Source organism: Phacochoerus africanus, chromosome 10 (genome assembly GCF_016906955.1).
Source record: "Phacochoerus africanus isolate WHEZ1 chromosome 10, ROS_Pafr_v1, whole genome shotgun sequence".
In the NCBI taxonomy this organism is placed as follows: domain Eukaryota; kingdom Metazoa; phylum Chordata; class Mammalia; order Artiodactyla; family Suidae; genus Phacochoerus; species Phacochoerus africanus.
In genome coordinates this window covers 5,892,124-5,913,868 of record NC_062553.1, presented here as the reverse complement: position 1 = coordinate 5,913,868, position 21,745 = coordinate 5,892,124, and the positions used below count along the sequence as shown (strand labels likewise).

Below are 21,745 nucleotides of genomic sequence, written 5' to 3'. Positions count from 1 at the left end.
GACGGCGGGGACGGGACGGAGCACCCACCTCCCTGATGTCTTCGTTGCCCTCCTTGATGTTCTCGGTGGCTCCTACTACCAGCTGGTGGATGCTGTCAATCTCGGCTTCCTGCGGAGGAAAGAGTGGCAGGTAAACACACCCGCCGCCCCTGCCCTGAGTGTGTCTCAACGAGAACAGAAGCTGTCGCTTCCTGGGGGCCAGGGCTCCACATGCGTGAATCCAAGGCTCCCGCGCACCCTGAGAGGTAGGAGACTCCCGTTCACCAGAGGGAGACGGACGCTCTGCCCAAGGCACGCAGCACCCAGGTGGTGGGGCTGCGATGGGGGCGGTGCGGGGCTCCCTCCGCTTCCCGCCCACTCCCCAGCAGTAAGGAACAAGCAAGCGCTGCGGTCACAGAGCAGCCACCACACGCCAGGGCCTTCTAAGCGCGTGCCAGCTTCAGAGTGGTGCTTTGTGTTTCACCATTTTATCTCAAAAAAAAAAGCAAAAACTTAAGTCCAAATGGGATGCAGGCTGTCTGCAAAAAACCTTCAACTCCAACCACCTGGAAAGCTGAGTCTGAGATTCTGGTCTCGCACAGGCACGTGTGGCTGATCCCCGCACAGGCGGGGACCCGCCAGGTCTGAGAGCAGGACCGCCCTGAGCCTGGGCTTTAGGGAAACCCGACGGGTGCAGGCCGCAGAGGAGAGCCACCTCTAGCCGCCTGATTCCCAGCAGTGAGTGTGACACAGGCTAAGCACGAAGGGCCAGAGCCGCTCTGCTCTCTGCAGTCACGCTTTCTTGGAGTGTCTCCAAGTGGGAGCCAGCTGACCACATGCGTGGCGGGTAGGGACCCGTCTGCAACGTGGACGCGCAACTGCAGACGTGCAACTGCTCTCAGGACTCAGAGACTCCTGGGGTGGGGAAGGCTCAGCTAGGGCCCTGTAGGTCCCTCCAGGTCCTGCCCTGGGCCCTGGGTGTCACAGGGTGGAGCACTCCAGCACAGTCTGGAACTCTCTAGAACTCAGTGTAGAACCAGCCCGCTAACCAAGAATCAGATGTGAACAGTGGTCAGTGCTCCCCTGCGGGTGGGCTAGTGCAGGACCGTGAGCTTTCACCGCCTTTAGGGCCCTGAGGCCTTGGGGCGTTTTCCTGCACAAAGCACTGCCACGCTGAGGCTCCCCGCTACGCTAGGAGGGCAGTGCAGCGCCCCGGCTGCCACTGCCACACCTAGAAACAAACCGACCCAAACAGAGCCTGCGGTGGGCGGGGACCTTGGCCCCCGATGTGCAGAGGGCACGGGGCCCAGGGGAGCCGCAGGTCACGCGGCTGGGGCTGCCTGTCTGCCTCCATCTGGGCTCTGAGCTCTTCCCGCCGCGTGAACTGCCTCTGCCGACAGGAGGGGGCTCCGAGGAGAAGGCATCCGAGCCGTTCCTGTGTCGGCTCCTGAGCGGAGGCTTAGCATGTACACGCTGGAATGGTTCCTGCAACGAGCTAGTCCGAGGGGCAGGTCCTGTGAGCCTGAACCATCCTGTGTACGCAGTGCGCAGGGACCTGGCTGGTGGCCCGGGGAGATTTCGTGAGTGGGGCATCGTCAGCCAAGGAGCCCGCCTGAACTCGGTGGAGGAAAGGGATTTTGTCTTTCAAACCCTTCCAGTCTGCGGATGCCAAAAACAAAAGGGAGACTTTGCCAGGTGTCTAAAAGTCTTGCCAGTGAGGGGCAGGCAGAATTTCGGAGCTGCAGGCAGGTAGAAACGACAGGGAGACGCTCTCACGAGATCAGTCGCGCCTCCTGTGCACACAGGCCATGCTGAGAGGGCCGAATCTGAGCCTGGAACACCGCCGATTGGAAAGCCACCCCCCATCCGGCACTGTGCTGGGCGTTCCCCAGGGGCCATCTCTGAACCTATGACAACCGTGCAAGGGTCCCTCCACTTTATAGACGAAAAGGCCGGGGCTCAGAGAGGCTCCCCAGTGTCCTGAGCACATCCGGGACCAATCTAGCAGCTCCCCAGCCCTTCCCAGCTTGCGGAGGCTGCCCGGGGAAGGTGAGGCTGCGGACACAGAGCTTCAGGGACTCCACAGCCCAGGAGAAATGTCCCAAGTTCTTAGTCTATTCCCCCCTTGAAGCTGAAACCGAAAACAACTCTTTTTTTTCTTACCTGTTGTAAAACCTTCTCTGTGAATATCTCCTGGAGTCTGGAAATTTCAACCACTTTGCCTTCGATTTGCCTTCATAAAAAACAGATTACACGTTACCTATTAGTACTTGGTGATCTTAACAGCAATGTCACACATTTCTGAAGAAAGTGTCTAAGTGGCAGTTTCTAAGGCATGAAGAGGGGACTCCCACCATGTCAGCTAAGAGGGAGGGGAGCATGTCATCCATGAAGGGGGGAGGGGACCACATCATCCACGAGGGCGGGAGGGACAGTCAGGCTCCGGGAAGGACACAGGCAGAGGGAGGTTCCCGCTGCACACTGGCTCCCCGTTAATGTCACTCAGCTTGGTGGAGGCACTGGACTGTCTGGAAGCCCGCCCCTCCCCGCGCACGCACTGACCCAGAGTCAGTGCCCGAGGCTGTGCCCGGTAACAAAGTCTCCTCTACTGCTGAGCCCTGTCCCGGCCACCACAGTGACACACAGTGCGGATTCCACAGTCAGAATAGGGTGACCACTGGGCTTTGCTGCTGCTCAGCAGGTCAGGGGAAGGAGGACATTCAGCCCTCGAACCAACTCCCTGTTGAGAAAAACCTCCTCTGATTCGGCTGAAAATGTCCCATCCAGGGCCGGGCTGCTGCCTGTTTCAGGGGCAGCTGGGGTGGTGCGTGTCTAGAGCAGGGAGCAGAGATGTTTGGTGGGGAGATGGCTCCCAGCTGTGTCCCCCAGAGGCGGTGACGGAAGGAGAGGAGAACTGGCAAGAGGCGTGAGGTGGGACAGGGCAGGGAGGGCAGAGGCCGCAGAGAGCTGGGCAGCCGTCAGAGGGAGACGCCTGCTCTCTAAGTCCCCGGGGCCGTGTGGGTACAATGCCAGGGCGCGCCATCTTTTGCGGGGGTGGGCTCCCCACGGAGTTTTAGCACCTGTGAAGGCCGGCCTTGCCTTGAGAATGCCCCCTGGCACTGCCAGGCGATAGGCCCCGAGTGCGTTCACTGGAGGCTGGCGACCTACTTGTCTGGGCTGTGGCCACTGGCCTTCTGTGGGGCTGACCCTTTGGGGAGGGAGCAGCCAGATCCCAGAGGAGCCACTGCGGGGCTTCTCTCTGTCCCTCACAAGGCCCCCATTTCTTCTTAGACAAGCTAAGTGAAGAGCCCATGCATGGCTGTGGCAATGACATTTGGTGTCACCTGCAACCACCAGCACCGGCAAGCCTTGTGGCCGCCGGAGGGCTTACCTCACAGGCCCGCAGGTCGAGAGCAGTTGGTGACTTCGGGCAGTTTCCCTGAACCTCCCCTGTCAAATGGCTCAAGGGCCACATGTGGGTGCCTGGGCACCAGGGTCGATTCATAAAGCCCCTAGTTTCTGGGTGAGCTGTCAGGGAGGGGGGGGGGGCTCGCAAAGGAACCGCACACCTACCTCACTTCGTCAAACAGGCTGTTCATCTCCCCGATCAGGCGCTGGTTTTCTTGCTCAAACTGCAAGGAAACACACACACACACACGGTAAGGATGACATCAGACCGGCCTCTAGTCTCAAAGCTACACAGCCACAGGCAGGTGTCTAGCCAGGTGTGTCTGTGCAGAAACCTCTCCCCTCTCCACGTGGAGCGACACGGCGCAGCCGGGAAACCTGGGCACGCAAGGCTTTGGGAGACAGTGAAACCCGCAGAGCCACGGGGCTGCTGCGGCCGGACGGCTCCACCTCACCCGGGAGGCCACTGTGGGCCGGCGGGCTCTCCCTTGGCACCTGCCTGTGCAGCCCCCTTTGCCACACCCCCAACCCCGGCCCTGCTCACGCCCGCCCGGGCACTCAGGGAGGCATGGCTTCCTCTAGGCAGCGCCTTCTCCTCTCTCCCTCACCTGCCAGGATTGCTTGGCACCCTGGCTGCAGTCTTCCTTCCCCGCGTTGAAGCTCCACCCTCGGATTCACACTCTCCTGGGGCCTGCCCTTCATCCCCTGCTCTAGGTGACCGCACCCTGGCCCTGCCCCTTCGCCCTGTGGCCCAGGCCTGAGGTGCAGTGTTCACCAGCCTCGGCTCCACCTGCCTCTCCAAGAGCATCTCCGCCATCCTCCGCCTCCCTCTGCACAGCCAGCTCTCAGCCTTGGAGGACTTGCCCCTGGCTGGGGCCTCCCACTGGTCCCTCAAAACCCAGCATAGGGGCCTTCCTGGTCATCAGACACAGCGGGGCAGGTTTAACCCTGTCCTCTCTCCCCTTTGCGTTTAAAACATCCTCTGCACTCGCACTGCCACACCTGCTCAGGGGCCTGTCTCTCCTCCTGGGGCGGGGCTGTCTTTCCTGGGGGACCCTGAGCCCAGCACCCTGAAACTGCAGCTCTGGCTGCTCGTCAAAACACAGAGAGGCTTCCACTCCACCCCAGACCCACTGGGTCAGGGAACAGGTGGGCTGGCGAAGCTTCCAGAAGGGCAGACGTGCTGGGGAGCTCCTGCAGGGCCACCCAGGCCACCCCGACCACCAGCAGGCTCCATTGCTGGCTGCTGACAAGGAACTGCGATGGCCCTTCTAATTATGCATCAGAAGTCTTTGAGAATAAAAACTTCAGGTCTGAGTTTGGAAGTATCAGCTCAGTTAACTGTCAACAGTTACTGGAGTCCAGTATTTAAGAAAAAATACAGTTCAGCATGTGGGCTCTAATGTGACTAGTTCTTTCTGGTACTTTACTGGTTTTTTTTTTTTTTTGTGGGGGGCCAGGGAGTATTTTCTTTGAATTTTTCTAATAACAAAAGATAGCCCTACCTTACCCTTTTAAATCTACAGTTCTTTTATGATTTTAAACTCTTCCTAAACAAAATTAACTAGAGGTTTGCAGTGGTTTATTACTAGAATGTTCCTTGGGAACAAAGCTCTCTGTTTCCTCCCCAACTTGAGGACAAGCGGCTTCCTTTTCGGCTTCTTGGTAACTGTTACTTTCGAAGGGCTCCTGTTAGCAGTCAGGAGTGGGATCAGATTCTGGCTCTGATTTCCTTTTAAGCCCACGGGTTCTAGATGCCACCTGAGAAACACCCGGTTCCCAGAGGATGTGAGAGGAACACATGCTTCAAGGATCAGGCAGTGACAAGGGCTGAGGAGAGAGGTTTGCCAACGGCCAGCTTTATGTGGAGCAGCCTCCATTCAGGGGTCAGGCATTCCAGTGACACTGCATTTTAAAAAACAACAAAGCCTGCTTCTCGCAGTCAAGTGCAAGGCCTTCATTAAATGCGATGCGCAGGGCTCAGTTAGACAAGGTTAGTGGCCAGGCTGCAGGACGGTTTCTGATGTCTGGGTAGCATACCTGCACGCCTTGCCTCTCATCCGCTGAGGAAGGCAGGGAGCCACCAAGTGCCAGCGGCAGGGGGAGGCCGTGGCCTCACAGGCACACCTGGGTGACCCTGGCCCAGCCCTGGCCTTCTGTGTGGTCAGTCTCTGAACAGAAGAGGTGAGTCTTATCCTTTCCTGCCTGATCCTGAGGCTGGGAGAGAGGACCCCTTTATCTTCTAAGCTGCGTGCCCTGGTCCTCACCACCGAACTGGGGGCGAGTGTAGTGGGTCCACAGAGTCCTTAGGACGTGGGCTAACACACGTAAGCCGCTTAGCAACACCACCTCGCTAGGTGCTAATTACTGTTATTTAGTCTCCTTGGGAGTTCGCCTCTGGACACGCAATGCGAGTTCCTGAGCGCTCTGAAGGCGCTTCCCCCCACACTGGTCTCAAATCCTAGAGGGCTGCGGTGACGCCCGGTCATTTCGGCGCTCGCCGGGGCGGACAGGCAGCCCCCGGCGGCAGGGCCTTCGCCAGGCGCAGCGCCGGAGGCAGCCTGGTCACCGTGATCAGCCCCCCAGTCAGGGCTCCCCACAGGCCCGGGAGACACTCCTGCCGGTCTCCCTCCATCTCTGCGAATCACTGGAAAGGGGGATGAGGGAGTTCCTGGTGTGGTTCGGTGGTAACGAACCCGACTAGTACCCGTGAGGGTGCGGGTTCGATCCCTGGCCTCGCTCAGTGGGTCAAGGATCTGGCACTGCCGTGAGCTGTGGTGTAGGTCGCAGACATGTATCTGATCCTGGGTGGCTGTGGCTGTGAGGTAGGCCGGCAGCTGTAGCTCCAATTTGACCCCTAGCCTGGGAACGTCCATAGGCCGCAAGTGCGGCCCTAAACAGCAAAAAAAAAAAAAAAAAAAAAAAGGTGGCCAGGGGTGAGAAGCCCTAGATGATGGGGAAGGTGGGCAAGCAGGGCCCACAGGCGCGGCAGCACCTGCCTGCCTTTCTGGGCCGTGCTGCGCTCCGTGCCCCGCTCAGGTCTCACCACAGCACAGCCCTTTCCCCTGGCGCAGACCGAGGCGCCAACAACCGTGGAGCTAAGGGGCCAGGACCTGGGACCTTTGTCAGGCGGGGCAGCACCAGTCCCTCCACTGGTGTAGCAGCATAAATGAAGTGCTCAGAGCGGTACTGGACACAGGGGGGGTGTGCTACATGCGTGTTAGGCAACATGATTTAACTGCTCTCTTCCACTTAGAAGTCACTTGGACTTTCAAATAGGGCCTCCAAAAGGGTTTATAATCTGGTTGAAAGAATACAGATCCACACTGCGAATACACGGGTACAGAAATCCTTTTCTAACCCAATCCCTTTCACTATAGTTTTGAAAAGAAAACCACTCCTACGGAGGCCTTTGAGTGTCGAATGACGCCAGGAGAAATACCTGCAATGCAGAGACCTAAGAGCAGTTCACTGCACCAAGGCTGTGAACCCAGAGGGGCTCAAACCCACAGGGGGCTCGGCCTGGAAAGCAGTCTGCCCCCTTGGCTCAGGAGCCCACCACCCAGGCCCGCTCTGGGCTCTTGCAGACATGCTTTATCTGTGCCCCTCACCTTGACCTCGGCTGGGCCCCCATGCCCCCGCCAGGGTCTGGACTCCAGCTTTCACCCACGTGGGGCTCAGATTCTATCAACAGGTCTCGTGTTCTCCATGTGTAAGCTGAGCTTGGCCCCAGACCACAAGCCTTGCCAGCCGGCCACCTGGTACTTCCAGGGTCCACCTCAGGACGGGGCTAGGGACACGCTTCATGAAGCTTCAGAACACGAGTCACATTCACGTCTTTAAAAATTATCCCAAGAAATACACTAATAAATGCAGTGGTTTCGCTGGAGCAAGTAAAATGAATGTGAGCTTAGAAAGGGGGTTTTCTCTGTGTAACATCGGAGAGCAATTTGGTTCCCCTCAGCCTGACCACAAAACACCTGCTCACATTAACTCAGAGGCATTAAGACACCTGTATCCTGAGTGATGCGTGGAAATGCCTTGTGCAAATCACATAATACTGCATATTATGAGTAACGCTGCTCCCAGGGGTGACAGAACGACTTAAATTGCTATTAGGGGGCTTAATTCATTATTTCACCCTGAGGAAAAATTCCGAAACAATGATTATGAATTATGACCACACTTTGCTACATAACACTTTCCAATTTAAACCAACTGTGTGGCATTTCTTTCTCTTCATTTTCAGGGTTGAGCCTTTTAAATAAGATTCGGGTCAGTCAGACGATAAGATGACTGACTTATCTCTTGGCTATTAGTCGCAATTAAGAAAGAAGGTAGCTGAACATTAAAGAGCTTGTCGTGAAAGTACTGAACAATAGAGCCTTCTGCCCAATCCTCCCGTGATAATGCAACAAAGATCAGGGAGGTCCTGCTGGTTCTGACAGCTCAGGTCACTGATACGTGATGCTGACGCAGCTGGCATTGCTGGCACCGGGTACTGGCATGTGCTGCAGTTACTGGGACAGAACAATGCAGTGGAAGCAGGCTGCACCCACAGTCATTCTGTAAAGAGCCTATGACACGCACATGATCTTTCAAGTGCATCAGCTAAATCACACTCAGAATGCACACGGGACCAGGGGACCGCACAGGCACAGGCACGGCCTCTGTTTATGAGGGGCATCGGCTGAGCAGCTGCTAGGAGCCCTGCCCCGCCCAGGCACACTCACGTACGTGACTGCGTTCCTGGTGGTCTCGGGGTGGGATGCTGACTCTTACCAAGCTGGAGTTCATGAGCTCATTTGCCCATGACGATACAGGTAGTAGGGACATAAAGAGCATTCACAACCAACCCTGTCAAGTCCCAAAGCCCGCATGCACGCCTCGTCTCTGGGGTTGAGCATCAGTCGATCGGACAGCTCTGCTGCCAGCCTTGCTCTGGTCCAACCCCCATGCACCTGGCAGCTTCTAAGTGCACATCTGAGAAGGTTGACAAACCACTGCTGCTCCCACCGTCGGCGGGGGAAAGGCCCTCCTCTGGCAGGCAGCAGACAGCTATTCTTCCAGCTACTTCCTACGTGAAGGGGTGCAGGGTATTTTTAAAAAGCCATAATTAGAAGCTAAGTTCTGCCTAAATACAGATTCATTCTTTCCTAATGAAGGGACAGTGCTGCACATATTTTCAGCTCTAGCAAAGGTACGTGGTCATGTTGCACCGTCTCTGCAGGAACACGGCATCCTTTTCAATAGTAAAGTTAGTTTGTATAAACTCAAGAAAAACTAGGCGGCTTTAAAGACACTTTGGCCACTGTCTGGTTCTCAGGGAGCAGGATCTGAGTGTTCTTTGCTATGCCCCCCTGGCTTTGTGCCTTGGCCTGCCCCTCAGGCGGGTGGGTGCTGTGTCCCTGGGGTGATGTCCTGCGCCCCTGGCCCCCCCCCCCCACTCTTTCACACGAGTCTCCCCACTCACATCTCCAGCCTGAGCTTTGAGCCCGGGGTCCCACAATCCACCAGGCACCTCAAACTCACAACTGTCCACGAGGAAGGCATCATCTCCCGCCTGCCCTGCCTGCCCAGCTGCCGCACGCCTGCCCCCTTCTCTGGCCCTGGCATCTGCCTCCCCAGTCAGAAGGCACCAGGCTCTTAGCCCTCCCATACTTTCCCACACGCTGTCCAGTGGGTCACCAGGTCCAGGCCACTGCCCAACATCTGTCTCATCTCTGCCCTCACTGCCACTCCCTGGCCAACGCCCTCAGCCTCTCTCAACTGGACTGGGCGGTGCTGGCTGCTGGCTGGAGTCGTGCGTGGTCCGCACCTTGAGGCCTCCAGGTTGCAGGCCTGCTGGTCTGTTCCCAACCCCAGGTACATGTGGCTGTGTCACGCCAATGTCGAGACAGCTGTGCAGAGACCTTCCTGGAAACCAACAGGCTGGGGCTCTGGCCATACCTGTCACTTTCCTTTTGAAACTCACCCAGAGACGATGACGTACAATTGGCAACGTGGGGACAGGTAACTAAGAGGAGGGGAGATGAGCAGTTAAAGGATCCCTCTCTTCATTCCTCAGGCGTTACTTATGCTTTCTTCACATTGCCACACACCAGCGATTCACACAATTAAGTACCATAGCAGCAATTCTAAAAGACCCACTTAATGCAAAACTACTTTACTCCTGCTGAAAAGGCATCTAATATTAGCAAAATTATTCCAAGGCAATTTCTTTTTTAATTATGCTACTGCAAATTTAAAACATATGAAAAGCATACTAAGAATTAGGAAATCAAGTGGAAAAATGTATCTAAAATATTTATAATTTTTAAAACTCAGTATAACAATTAGGGCCAGGGCATTTAGAATGACCTCCTGCTCAGTGACATGCCCTTACTAGAACGAGTTACGAACACGCGGTCAGGCAGAGGGCAGCATTACCATCTGTACTTCTTCTGGGGACAGTTCGTCTTCACCTTTGCCATCTCCCCACGTTCCCAATTCAGGTTGTGCTTCTGCCGGAATCTTTTCTGTTGAAAAAAAAAAAAAATTTGACAACAGAAGGCAAAATATGTGATTTAAAAATGGCTGGTTTAGGATGCAGGGAGACTTAAAAATGAGATTGGAAGGGGGGTGCCCTGGTGGGGCAGCAGGTTAAGAACCCCGCGTTGTCACTGCTGTGGCTTGGGTCCTGGTGAAGTGCGGGTTCATTCCCTGGTCTGGGAACTTTCGCATGCTGCGGGCGTGGCCAGGAAAACAAAACTAAACAAAAAACTCAAGACAGAAAGGAATTGTGCAGCTGTGTCCACATACGTTTATCTGCTGGCTCATATTTAGGCACTGCGGCAAGATCCTTTGCAACGTTTATACGTGTGTGTGTGTATGTATGCACATGTGTGTCGCATGCATGTGTGCGTGGGTGTGTGTGTACACTCATGTGTATGGGAGCGTGGGTAGAGGGGAAGCACATTTTCAGTGATGCCGTGATCTCAGCACTGGTCACAAACCAAACGGACCTTCTTCAGGACCAGTTTTCAAGTGGACTTAACTTCACAACACATACACACACCCCTCCTTCTACTTCTTGAAGACTGCGAAACGTATAGGGAATTTCAGTCTTAATATATATATGTGTGTGTGTGTGTATACATATATGTGTGTGTGTGTGTGTGTATAAAATAGAGGACAGGCCACACTACCGCGAGTGCTCTGATGCAGGCCCCGGGGCTCCGTCCGCTTATTCACACACAGACGGGCAGTTCCCTCCTCTCGCCACCCCCACCTCAGCCGGGAAATAATTTATAGTTTTGTGTGCGTGGTCATTTGCTTTTCCCAAAGCTATCAATGGTAATGCATTCTCAAATTTGCTTTTTATAACCTAACAATGCATCTTAGTGATTATCCTACATCATGCCACACAGATCTATTCCTTTAAACTGCTCCACAATGTCCCACTGTAAGGAATTCTTTAGGTAATGGTAACTTTGGTTATTTCGGATCTCCCACCGGTACGATGGTACGTGTGCCAGGCCACGCTCTGGTGCACCCTGCCCTTTGGTATCTGTGATGCACAGGGGCCCAGGACAGGAACCTGGGCACGAACTGCTGACTGGCGGTGTAGGAACATTTTAATCTAGGGAATTTTTTGACCATGATCACATAACCATGGGCCAGATCCGTGACGAAGCAGACCAACAGCACAGCTCCCACAAGGGGCTGTGCCACCCAGGACCCTGCTGGAGAGGCCTGTACAGCGCACGGGGGCTGGGCGGGAGCAGGGAGAGGAGGAAAGCAGAGCCTCGCTCCTGCGTGGAGGCCCTAGGGGGGCGCTCTTCCCACGGGTGACTCTGTGCCTGGCGTCTCAGCGCCTGGCGTCTCAGCGCTGCCTCTGGGCTTGTCGGTGGGTTGCCAAGTACTCAAAGACAAATACCACTGCTGTTCTTTTCCCCCCAAACCCAGTAACTTTCCCATAGCTGCTTTCAGTCCCAGGAGATGGATGGGCCAAAGTCCAGAGCTTTTGTTTTGAGGCTGATAAGGGAAAAGAACATGATGACGGCACCAATTTAGAGGAAGCGTTTACGCAGACCTGCGTCAGCGTATGGCTGTGATCCTGGATATGCCATCCCCCAAAGCTCAGGTCATCCACGACCGCAGGCAATTATCAAAAAAAGATGGCTGTTTTTGCCAGAACGGTCACCATGTTTATAATAGACACCTCTATATATAATTTAGGTATAATAAATATAACGCATGTATATTTTAACAAAAAGACATTTCTATCTTCAGAGGCCGATGTTCAGGTAGGAATGCCCTACTTCTCACGCGTCCCGCCCTGTCCCCAGGTCCTCCGTCTCCTCCACTTGACCTCGTTACCGTATCCGTTTCAAGCTTTCACTTTTATGTTTAAGGATAAGAACACCAAAATTAGGAGTTCCTGCCGTGGTGCAGCGGAAACGAATCTGACTAGGAACCATGAGGTTGCGGGTTCGATCCCTGGCCTCGCTCAGTAGGTTAAGGATCTGGCGTTGCCATGAGCTGTGGTGTAGGTCGCAGACGCGGCTCGGATCTTGTGTTGCTGTGGCTCTGGTGTAGGCCGGTGGCTACAGCTCCGATTCGACCCCTAGCCTGGGAACCTCCATATGCTGCGGGAGCAGCCCTAGAAAAGACAAAAAGACCAAAAAAAAGAACACCAAAATTAGAAACAAGGGAACATCCTTGACATTAGAACCAAGCATAAATTAGCTCCAAGCTAGAAGGGCAGGTTTAAAGAAACACACATTCGCCTCTGTGGCCATCTGGAGCCATCCCAACCTACAGCCAAAAGGACTGGCCTGCAGCATGGCACCCCTACGCCAGGCCTCTGCCCAGGCCCCTGCCCTATCTCAATGGCAAGAGACTCAGGTCCTTGGTGCAGCGTGCAAGGCCTCCTTCCCCCTCCCTTTCTGGGAGTCTTACTGACCCAGAAGTGTTTTCTTTACTGACTGGACTCACGCGTCTCCATGCTTCATGGCCTCATGGTGTTCCCTCCACCCAGAACAGCCTAAGCTTCCATTTTTGCAGGTCCAGACTCAATTCTCAGGGCCACCTCCTCCTGATAGCCCCCTGATCTCTGAGAGAGCCCCGACCTTGCTGCCTATGCCCCTCTTTTCTGGCACTATCACGTTCTCAGCGGCTGGCAGCTGATCCTGGCAACTGTGAGTTCTCTGAGGGTAGGACCATGGTGCATTTGAGAAGACGCGCAGGAGGTGTCCAGGAACAACCACCCCCATCCTAGCGGAATCAATGTCAGCAAACAAACTGTAAATGGGCACCGAGGTCTCATCCTGGCTGGGTAGGAACACGGACGAAGACCCCGAAACATCGGATGTGCTCGGGAGGTTGGCTGCGACCACGGAGGAGCTTTACTGGGCTAACTCAAAAAGTAACAAGACGGGTGCCTTTTTTAAGAAACGGGAGCAGGACAGGCGAGAAACCACCCTCTGCCTAGAACTGTACCACCCCGTCCTAAAGCACTGTGCGTTTAAACGACACAGCATGTTTCAAACGCGAAATGAAAAACTGAAAAGGTAAGAAAAAAGATACCCCATAGCCCAGATTTTAAAAATCCTTCCGCTATGGTAGATGGACTGAGCGAAATGTGGGTGGAGGGAGAGGCTGCCTGCTGGGGGCACAGAGCTCCACCCCCACCCTGTTTCTGGGCGACTGCAGCAGCCCCCGTCCCTATTTCACGTCTCCATCCCTCCCTACACCGTCTGTTTCAACAGAGCAAGCGGACGGGGCCTGCCCAAACCCGGGCAGTCCTCCGCGCCACCGCCCGGGTGCCCCCGCCAGACCCTCTTCACACGAGATTTACCCACGGCTGGTCCCAAGCTTTTGGACTGGCTTCTCCCCACTCTCATCAGCTCTAACAACAGGTCCTGGATGGATGGATGGATGGGTGGGTGCATGCAAGGAGGGTTGGGTCTGCTGGTCTGGCACGAGTAAATTTAGGTACTATCTCCCTATGTACTGTCTTAGGAGAAGGAGTGCGCCGTCACTTTGTGAGTGATGGTGGGCTTTTCCCGCATTAGGGGAAGGGGAGGCGGGGGGTGCACGAGGCCTCTGGCCCATGGGGTCAAGGTAGCCTCCAGAGAGGACGGGCTCAAGCTTGACAAGGAGTGACCCACACCTGGAATCCCGGTGCTGCCCCTTCTTGTACTTTGACCTTGAATAGGTTACATGATTTCTTTCAAAGCTCTCTTTCCTCACACGTAAAATGACAGTAACTCCTCAAAAGACTGAATGAGACTTGGTCTGTCGACACCCTCCCTGCATGCCCAGCACAAGGAAGGGCTCACTAGAGTCCAGTCTCCTTGCCATTTGCACCGAAGCTGTTTTCAGCCACAGGAAGGCCGCTGCATCTTTCAGGCTCACAGGAAACACTGCATCCTGAATCCCCTCGCTTGTAAAATATAGGGAATAAACTGGATGGAGAGGCGGCCCAGACCCACAGGTAAATCCCACATCCACCATTCATGAGGTTTTAACTGGGACAAGTTTCTCAGCCTCTCAGAAGGTTCACCTAAAAAACTAGAAATTCATGGAATTCCTTCCCGAGTGCCGCTGCAATGGTGCTGATGGTGGCAAAGAATGGCAAGGGTGCCCACGCCTGGAGGGCGCGGGGAATGAGGGGCCCCGTGAGAGCCCAGAAGAGGAGGAGGGGAAGACGCTCAGGCCACAGCGTCCTGGGACCCCGGCAAGCGAGTGCTCACGCTGCTCACCCCTCTGGGACACAGCAACGGAGCACGAGTCCCTTCGCGGGGTGGCCACACTGGCTGGACACCTGGATTGAGGATGTCCCTATATTTTAGGACTTTATGCCATACTGCCCAGCACCCACTGTGTGCCAGGAGCTGCTGGGAGTCACAGGCCAGCCAGCATACACAGAGACGGCACAGAAACCAGACTTCCATCTCGTCCTGTTAGCTCCGTCGGCTGATGAAGGGCGCTGACAACGCAGGCTCTGCCTGAGGCAGGATGGTCAGGCCCCTGCGAGGTCAGACCTGGGGGTGCCCCAAGTCGGTGCAGGGAGGCAGTCCCACCCCTCCTGAGACCGACAGGCAAGATTGTGGGGAAAGAGTTTGCTGATGATTCCACTGAGCTCTAGGTCCCCAGTTCCCACCCCACTGGTGTGCCGTTGACCCAGGCCCTTTCTCGGGACCCTGTGGGCAACCAGGTGACTGGGGAGGGTCCTCCCCCACCAGCCCCAGTGGCTGTCATTAGGATCCAACTGTGACCAAGAAAAGGCTGCCACTTCCATGCTTCCTCTGCTTTATGCAAATACAAACACCCCAAGACGCCTGGGGCCGTGTTCCTTCTCCTGCAGTCCTGCAGGTCGTAAGGAGGAGACCGAGGCAAGATTCTAGGTCGTACCTTCAGTGGCAGGTTTTTCTTCAGAGTCTTTTGAAGGGCTCTGTGAGACTTTCTCAGGAGACATGGATTCTCTTGCCTTTGTATTTGGTTCTGGTTCCAGCTTAGATCTAAAAATAAAAAAAATTAGCAGTCATATAATTTACTGACACAACAGGATTCTGCCTGAAAACAGAGGAGTCACAGGTGACCCCCTGCATGCTGGCGCTGTACCCTCTGCTGGAGAGCAGGCTGCTCCCGGCCTGGCGGCCATCGGGCATAGTGCTGGGGGCACTTCTGACAAGGTAGACTGTGACCCCCACCCCCGCCAAGGCACCTAGAGGACGGGCACCCTTAGCAGGCCCTGCAGGAAAGCTCACAGGAACCTGCCCACCTATGGACACCATGCTCTACGTGGGCTGTGAAGGCCCAACTGCTCAAGTTCAACAAACCCAGAGGCCGGTCATCTTACCCCAATGCAGAAGTGTTGCTGAACACACACACACACTCGTTACGGGACACGTATGTAAGTAATAACTGAACTGTAAAAGCACGAGTCTTTAAATACCCACGAGGCAGCAGGGACTTGTCTGAGGTCCCTAAGCCTCTGCACCCTCAGGGCTGGGCCCAGTCTCACCCTCTCAGAGGCCTGCTCTGACTTTCCCGTCCATAAGAGGCCCTCCCTTGCTGTGCAGAAACTTTTAATTAAGTCCCATTTGTTTATTTTTATTATCATTACTCTAGGAGGTGGATCTGAGAAGATATTGCTGTCGTTTATGTTTTCCTCTAAGAGTTTTATTTTTATAGTATCTGGTCTTATATTTAGGTCTTTAATCCATTTTGAGTTTATTTTTGTGTACGGTGTTAGGGAGTGTTCTAATTTCATTTTTTCATATGTGGCTATCCAGTTTTCCCAGCACCACTTACTGAAGGGGCTGTCTTTTCTCCATTCTACATTCCTGCCTCCTTTGTCATAGAGTAGTTGGCTGTAGGTGCATGGGTTTAATTCTGGGCTTTCTATCCTGTTCCACTGATCTGTATTTCTGTCTTTGTTCCAGTACCATATGGTTTTGATGAGTGTAGCTTTGCAGTATAGTCTGAGGTCAGGGAGCCTGATTCGTCCAGATCCATTTTTGTTGTTCAGGATGGCTTTGGCTATTCTGGGTCCTTTGTGTTTCCAAACAAACTTCAAAATATTTTGTTTTAGTTCTGTGAAATATGTCCTTAGTAATTCGATAGGGACTACACTGAATCTGTAGATTGCCTTGGGCAGTATAGTCATTTTGATAATACTGACTCTTCCAATCCAAGAGCATGGTATGTCTTTCCATCTGTTTGTGTCCTCTTTGATTTCTTTCCTCAGTGTCTTACAGTTTTCAGAGTACAGGTCTTTTGCTTCTTTTAGGTAGTTTTATTCCTAAGTATTTTATTCTTTTTGATGTGACGGTAAATAGCCACGCTTGTAACAAGTGCCCCATGAAGAGTAGAGTCCATCCACCATGCTCCAGGAGAAAAGTCCTCTGTGATCAAGTGAGCTGAGAAAGTGGAGTCAAAGCGACACGGGGATTTTACTCTACAACTTGTCGGAGCCTTATAATGCCAATATGCACTGTGAAATTCCAAAAAGGATGTCTTTTGCAAATAACCGGACTACTGAGACCATGTTCATGGCGTTTTCTCAAAGGACTCGTGTTCCAGGGAAGGCCGTTTAGGAAACGCTCCTCTACAACACGAACAGAGCCCTCAAGTCCACCACGTTACGTGTTCCCGTGAGCACGGCCAAGTACACGCCACTCTCAGACGCAGGGCCTGAAGCCATCACCATTTACCAGCCATCAGCGTCTCTGGGGTCAGGGAGGCAGGAGCAGCTTGGCTGGCTGGCTCTACTCGGGATATCTCATGAGGGTGCAGCTAGAGGACGGTGGGGCTGCCCCCAAAGCAAGCAGGCTCAGAGACTATGGCAGAGGCTTCAACGCCTTTTATGACCACCTCGGAAACCACAAACTGTCATTTCTGTCAGAGTCCACTGCCTAGACAGGTTGGAATGGTCCACTCAGGTTCAAGGAGAGGGAACACAGTTCTCCCTCTCAGCAAAGCAGTAGCAAAATCACAGTTTAACAAGACCACGTGGGACGGGATACGTCTGGGTGAAGCCCTCTTTAAGTAGCTGTCTGCTGCTCTCAGGATGACCCGTGTGCACAAAGACAGTTTCAAGGACAGTCATCACGGCCCTGCTCCTCTCAACAAAACGTCTTAACTCAGACGTTCATCCAAAGGTGGCCGGTTTAGATTTACAAGATGCAATGAAAAAACAGACTCCATTTGCAAGAGCCAAAAATAAATGATAAAAAAAAACTAACAACAAAAACTACAGTGTAAACTTAACAAGGAAAGCCCAAAACCCATTTGTGAAAAACTCAAAGATGTTCCTGGAAGATAAAAAAATATACCCTAACAAACAAAAAGGTCTATTATGCTCTTGGATAGAAAAAAAGAAATATCATGAAGATGGTGGTTCTCCCTAAATTCATTTATAAATGTGATGCGATCCCAATGAAAATAGCCCGGGTTCCTCCTCCCTTACCCGGACGTCAAACAAGCCTGTTCCAAAATTCATCTGGAAACGTGCACAAATAGTCAGAAAAACTGCAAATAAACGTCGAACTCTAGTTAATGATACACATGCCAAAGTATTTAAGAAGTGTACTGATGCCTACAATTTACTTTGTAATACATTAAAAAAACAACAACAAAAAACAGGGTTAAATGAAATGTATAGGGCAGACTGTGAAAGAGGCAAGTATAATAAAATGCAAATGTCAAAATTTATGTGGCAGGTACCTAGTGTTCACTGTAAAATTAAACTTTGCTATATGTTTGAAAGTGTTTATAATAAAATGTAGCCAGGAAAACCCTAAAGAGGAAAGTGTGGTATTAGGGTATGAAAAGATTGATGGACCAATGAAACAAAATAGAAAATTTAAAAAAAGACTCAAATGTATATAGGTGACTAGTACAGAGTAAAGGTTTAATAAGTGGGGCTGGGGTAGTTGCATGGGAAAAGTGCTTCCTTTCCTTGCCCAGCAGATCAGGAGAAATTCCAAATTGCATCAGAGGTATAGACCAAAAAAATGAACCATACACAAGGAAAAAACATGAGTGAATTCTACAACCTAGAAGTGCAAAAAACTTTACTCTGATTCAAAATTCAGAAGCAATAAGGGAAAAACTGACAATATTCACTATGTAAAAAATTTATTTTTTTTGCATGCTAAAAAATAACGTAAGTGGGAGTTCTTTTGTGGCACAGGGGGTCAAGGATCTGGCAGTGTCACTGCTGTGGCTCTGGTTACTGCTGTGGTGTGGGTTCGATCCCTGACCCGGGAACTTCCACATGCCGTGGGTGCAGCTAAAGAATTGCGTGAATCAGGGAATATATGGGAACTCCCTGTATTTCTGGTCAATTCTGCTGTGAACCTAAAACTGTTCTAAAAAAATCACGTGTATTAGCAAACAAAAACACCAAAACTAAAGGAAAATGTGGAAGAAGACAACAAACCTATGGTACGCTAGGCAGAAGAGTTCACAGATAAAGCAAAGCAAATGACTATTAAACCTGAAAAGATGCTTCATCTTACTCCTGAAAAGACAATGTACACTGAAAGCGACACTGAGCCAGCAGGTCTTGCCTCCTGTGACTGGCAAAAACCCCCACATCTGAAGACACAATGGGCTGATCACGGCGGGTTGCGGAGAAGCAGACACTCTCGCGTGCTGATGGGACGGCTGACGGATGGTGTTACCGCCTATGGAGGGAGCTGGGTAGTATCCAGCCAAATGACATTCATACTTACTTTCTAAGCTGGTAATATTACTTCTAGGCCTCTAGCCCAAAGACACAGCAATAACATGAATAGAGAAGTGCAAGGCTATTCATTGCAGCAATTCTGGAATTCAGTTTTAACACAGCGCAAGCCTAGAAACTACGCATAGGTCTGTTAAAACGGAACTGGCTTAATCAACTGGAGTACGACGGAGCTGTACCGAGGGATGAGGACCATATTACTCACTGCTATGGAGTGAAGCAAGCCAGGGGAGGAAACGAGTTGTGCAGGAGGCACGTCCTTCACCTGAGAAAAGACATCTATAAAAAAATCTACAGCTACCATCATACTTTATGGTGAAAGACGAAACGGGTTTCCCTGCGGTGAGAAAAAAGGTACGGATATAGCCCACCTGCACAACAACGGAGGCGAGAACAATTCCAGGTGCAGCGCTTTCCTTAGACACCCGTTTGCTTGCTCCCCTGCATATAACCAGCCCCCGTCTCCATGCCCCTCCTCCCGGGGGGACCTCCCGCCCCTGCTCAGGCTCCCACTGCCACCCTGAGCCACCCCCGGCCCCACCACTGCGGACGCCCACCTCACCCTGCCCACCCCACGGTTGCAGGAAGGAGGGCTTTGACGGGCTTTTAAAAACAGGGTCCACCAGTGTCTGCCATCCTTTGGGTCCGGAGGATGCTAATGTGCCAGTTTTCAATTTAAAATGATAAAAGACTGCAGTGCAGCAGACTAAGACAAAGTTGAGTGCCTTTTTTTTTTTTTTTTTTTGAAGTGATAAAAACAGATCTGATTATACACAGAATGTCTACTGAAGTCTTCGGGGAAATTATAAATTAACTGGTTGAAGGCAATTTGAAAAAAGCAGTTTTTAAAAAGTCATCAGAAAGATCAGTTTATGCTCACTAATTTACTTAAGTTGATTTCTATGACTGAAAGCTGAGCATCTCATAGCTGCACTCAAAACAATTTCCACCTGGCCAACATCTGTTTCCAGGCCCCTTATTTGAAAAACTTTGGGATTTTATTTAAGGTTGAAAAAAAACGGAAGGAGATAGGAAAAAAGGAGAGAAACAGATTTTCCGGATTTGAATTCTTACGGAAGAACTGCGAACCTTAAATAAAGCCCTATACAAATATTAGGGAAAAGTGATCAATAGTCCAGAGTGCTAAGGATCTGGCGTTGCCATGAGCTGTGGTGTAGGTCGCAGACGCAGCTTGGATCCTGTGTTGCGGTGGCTGTGGTGTAGGCCAGCAGCTGTAGCTCTGATTGGACCCCTAGCTTGGGAACCTCCATATGCTGCAGGTGCAGCCCTAAAAAGCAAAAAATAGAAAAAAATAAATTAAAAAAATTAAAAAAAAAATACAGAAACCATCTTCACTCAAGGGCTGTACAAAACAGGCCAAGGACTAGATCTGGCCCATAGAGAACAGTTTGTTGAACCCATTCCGGGGGTCAATGAGGCAAAATCACAGGTAGGAGAGATACGGAGAGGTTGGCAAAAGGGCACAAGCGTTCAGTTACGAGAGAAACAAAGTCCGAGGACCTCGTGTACGACACGTGCCTATAGCCCGTAACCCCGTGTGGCCTAAGAGAAGTTCACTGAGAGAGAACCTAAATGTTCCCAACTAGATAAACACACATGGGGCGGAATGTTTAGCTCCATGGGCAGGAATCCTTTCACAATGCATACACATAGCAAGTCACTACAAGGCCCCATTTCAATATTTTTAATTTTATAGGATTATACTTCAATAAAACTGAAATTTTTTAGAAAAGACAAAGTCACTGCTATGGGCCTAGCGTCACGCCACTCACTTCCTGTTTTCTTCATCTTTATTGTCATTATCAAGCCCGGCACTGGCAAAGGGACAGAGTCCTACGGGTATGTGCAGGACACAGGGTAGGAGCTGTGGATCTAAAGAGCAAAAGACAAAATCCTGTAGTTTCATTGTGGCTCAGCGGTAGCAAACCCAACTCGTATCCACGGGGATGTGGGCTCAATCCCTGGCCTCGCTCAGTGGGTTAAGGATCCAGCGTTGCCGTGAGCTGTGGTGTAGATCGCAGATGCGGCTCGGATCCTCCGTGGCTGTGGCTGTGGCTGTGGTGTAGGCCGGCAGCTACAGCTCCAATTGGACTCCTAGCCTGGGAACCTCCATAGGACGCGGGTGCAGTCCTAAAAAAACAAACAAAAAAAGACAAACTTCTTCCCCCACCAAGCTCTAATCAAGTTAGAATGAGAGGACTGAATCAGAAGAAATAGGATGAGTCCGTTCTTTAGGTGTCAAATTAGTACGGTGAGAGCATGTGTTGTAAAAATCACTTTTTTTCTTTTCCTTTTTTTAAAGGAGGAAAGGTGGAATGCAGCAAAATTTTTGTTTTCTGTAACCAAGCTAAGGGAGCAACTAATAAATACCTCAGGGTCACACACCTGGCCATGGGACCAGGCACTATTTCTCCACTGGGTCTGCCCGGTGTGTCAAGAGCGAAGGGCTCCGTGGTGAGCGGGGCTCTCTCGAAGGAAGATGCCGTCGAGGCAGAGGGTCAGAGGAAGACTCCGAGAACTCCATACACTGAGGGTTTCCCACACCTGTCTGGCTACGGAATCGGTTTACGAAGTAACACCTATTATGTTTAGGTCTCAGGATTTCCTCAGGCTATCATCTCAGGAAATTCTCACATTATCCTGCAGGACCAACACTGGGATGTGATAATATTCTGATGATGAACTTCAGGCTACAGTGAGAAACCCAGAAGGTACAGGGAACTTGTCCAGTCCTCCTAAGCGCTGCTCCACAACCTACGCAGTTAGAAGGGACGTCGTCTCGCGGACGCAGCAAGTTGTCTCCTTCTCAAATCTCGCTGGAGGCAGGAAGAACCATCAGAGCGTCCCACTCCGAGACGCTCCCTGTAGGAGTGGAAGCGAGATCTCAAATGACTGCCCGACCCAGGGCGCTGTGAAGACAGCCGGGGTGGAGCCAGGGCCAGATGGCCCCCCAGTGGGTAGGAGGGAAAACAGCAGTTGGAAGACAAAGGCCTACTTGCTAAGTCTGGATCTGTTCCTGGACTTGTGTACTGTTTGCTGTGCCTCCACAGAGAAAATGCTTGAAGCCAGTGGCAAAGGACATCAGAGGTTAGTTTT

The 21,745-nt window shown here is 52.1% G+C and overlaps 1 protein-coding gene across 7 annotated transcripts in view; it reads right to left on the bottom strand.

Annotated features, from left to right (window-relative positions):
- The window catches only part of STX18 (syntaxin 18), a 113,594-nt gene that overhangs the window by 5,476 nt on the left and 86,373 nt on the right, over positions 1-21,745 (bottom strand). For all 7 annotated transcript variants that reach the window (XR_007130588.1, XR_007130589.1, XM_047751688.1 and 4 more), the window contains exons 6-10: positions 14,788-14,894; positions 9,817-9,905; positions 3,553-3,611; positions 2,143-2,212; positions 29-109 (exon numbers count right to left, since the gene is read on the bottom strand). Coding sequence is in view for 5 of the 7 variants with exons in the window: in XM_047751688.1 (XP_047607644.1) it covers positions 29-109; positions 2,143-2,212; positions 3,553-3,611; positions 9,817-9,905; positions 14,788-14,894 (406 nt within the window). In the remaining 2 variants the exon portion in view is untranslated. The remainder of the gene's footprint in view (positions 1-28; positions 110-2,142; positions 2,213-3,552; positions 3,612-9,816; positions 9,906-14,787; positions 14,895-21,745) is intronic.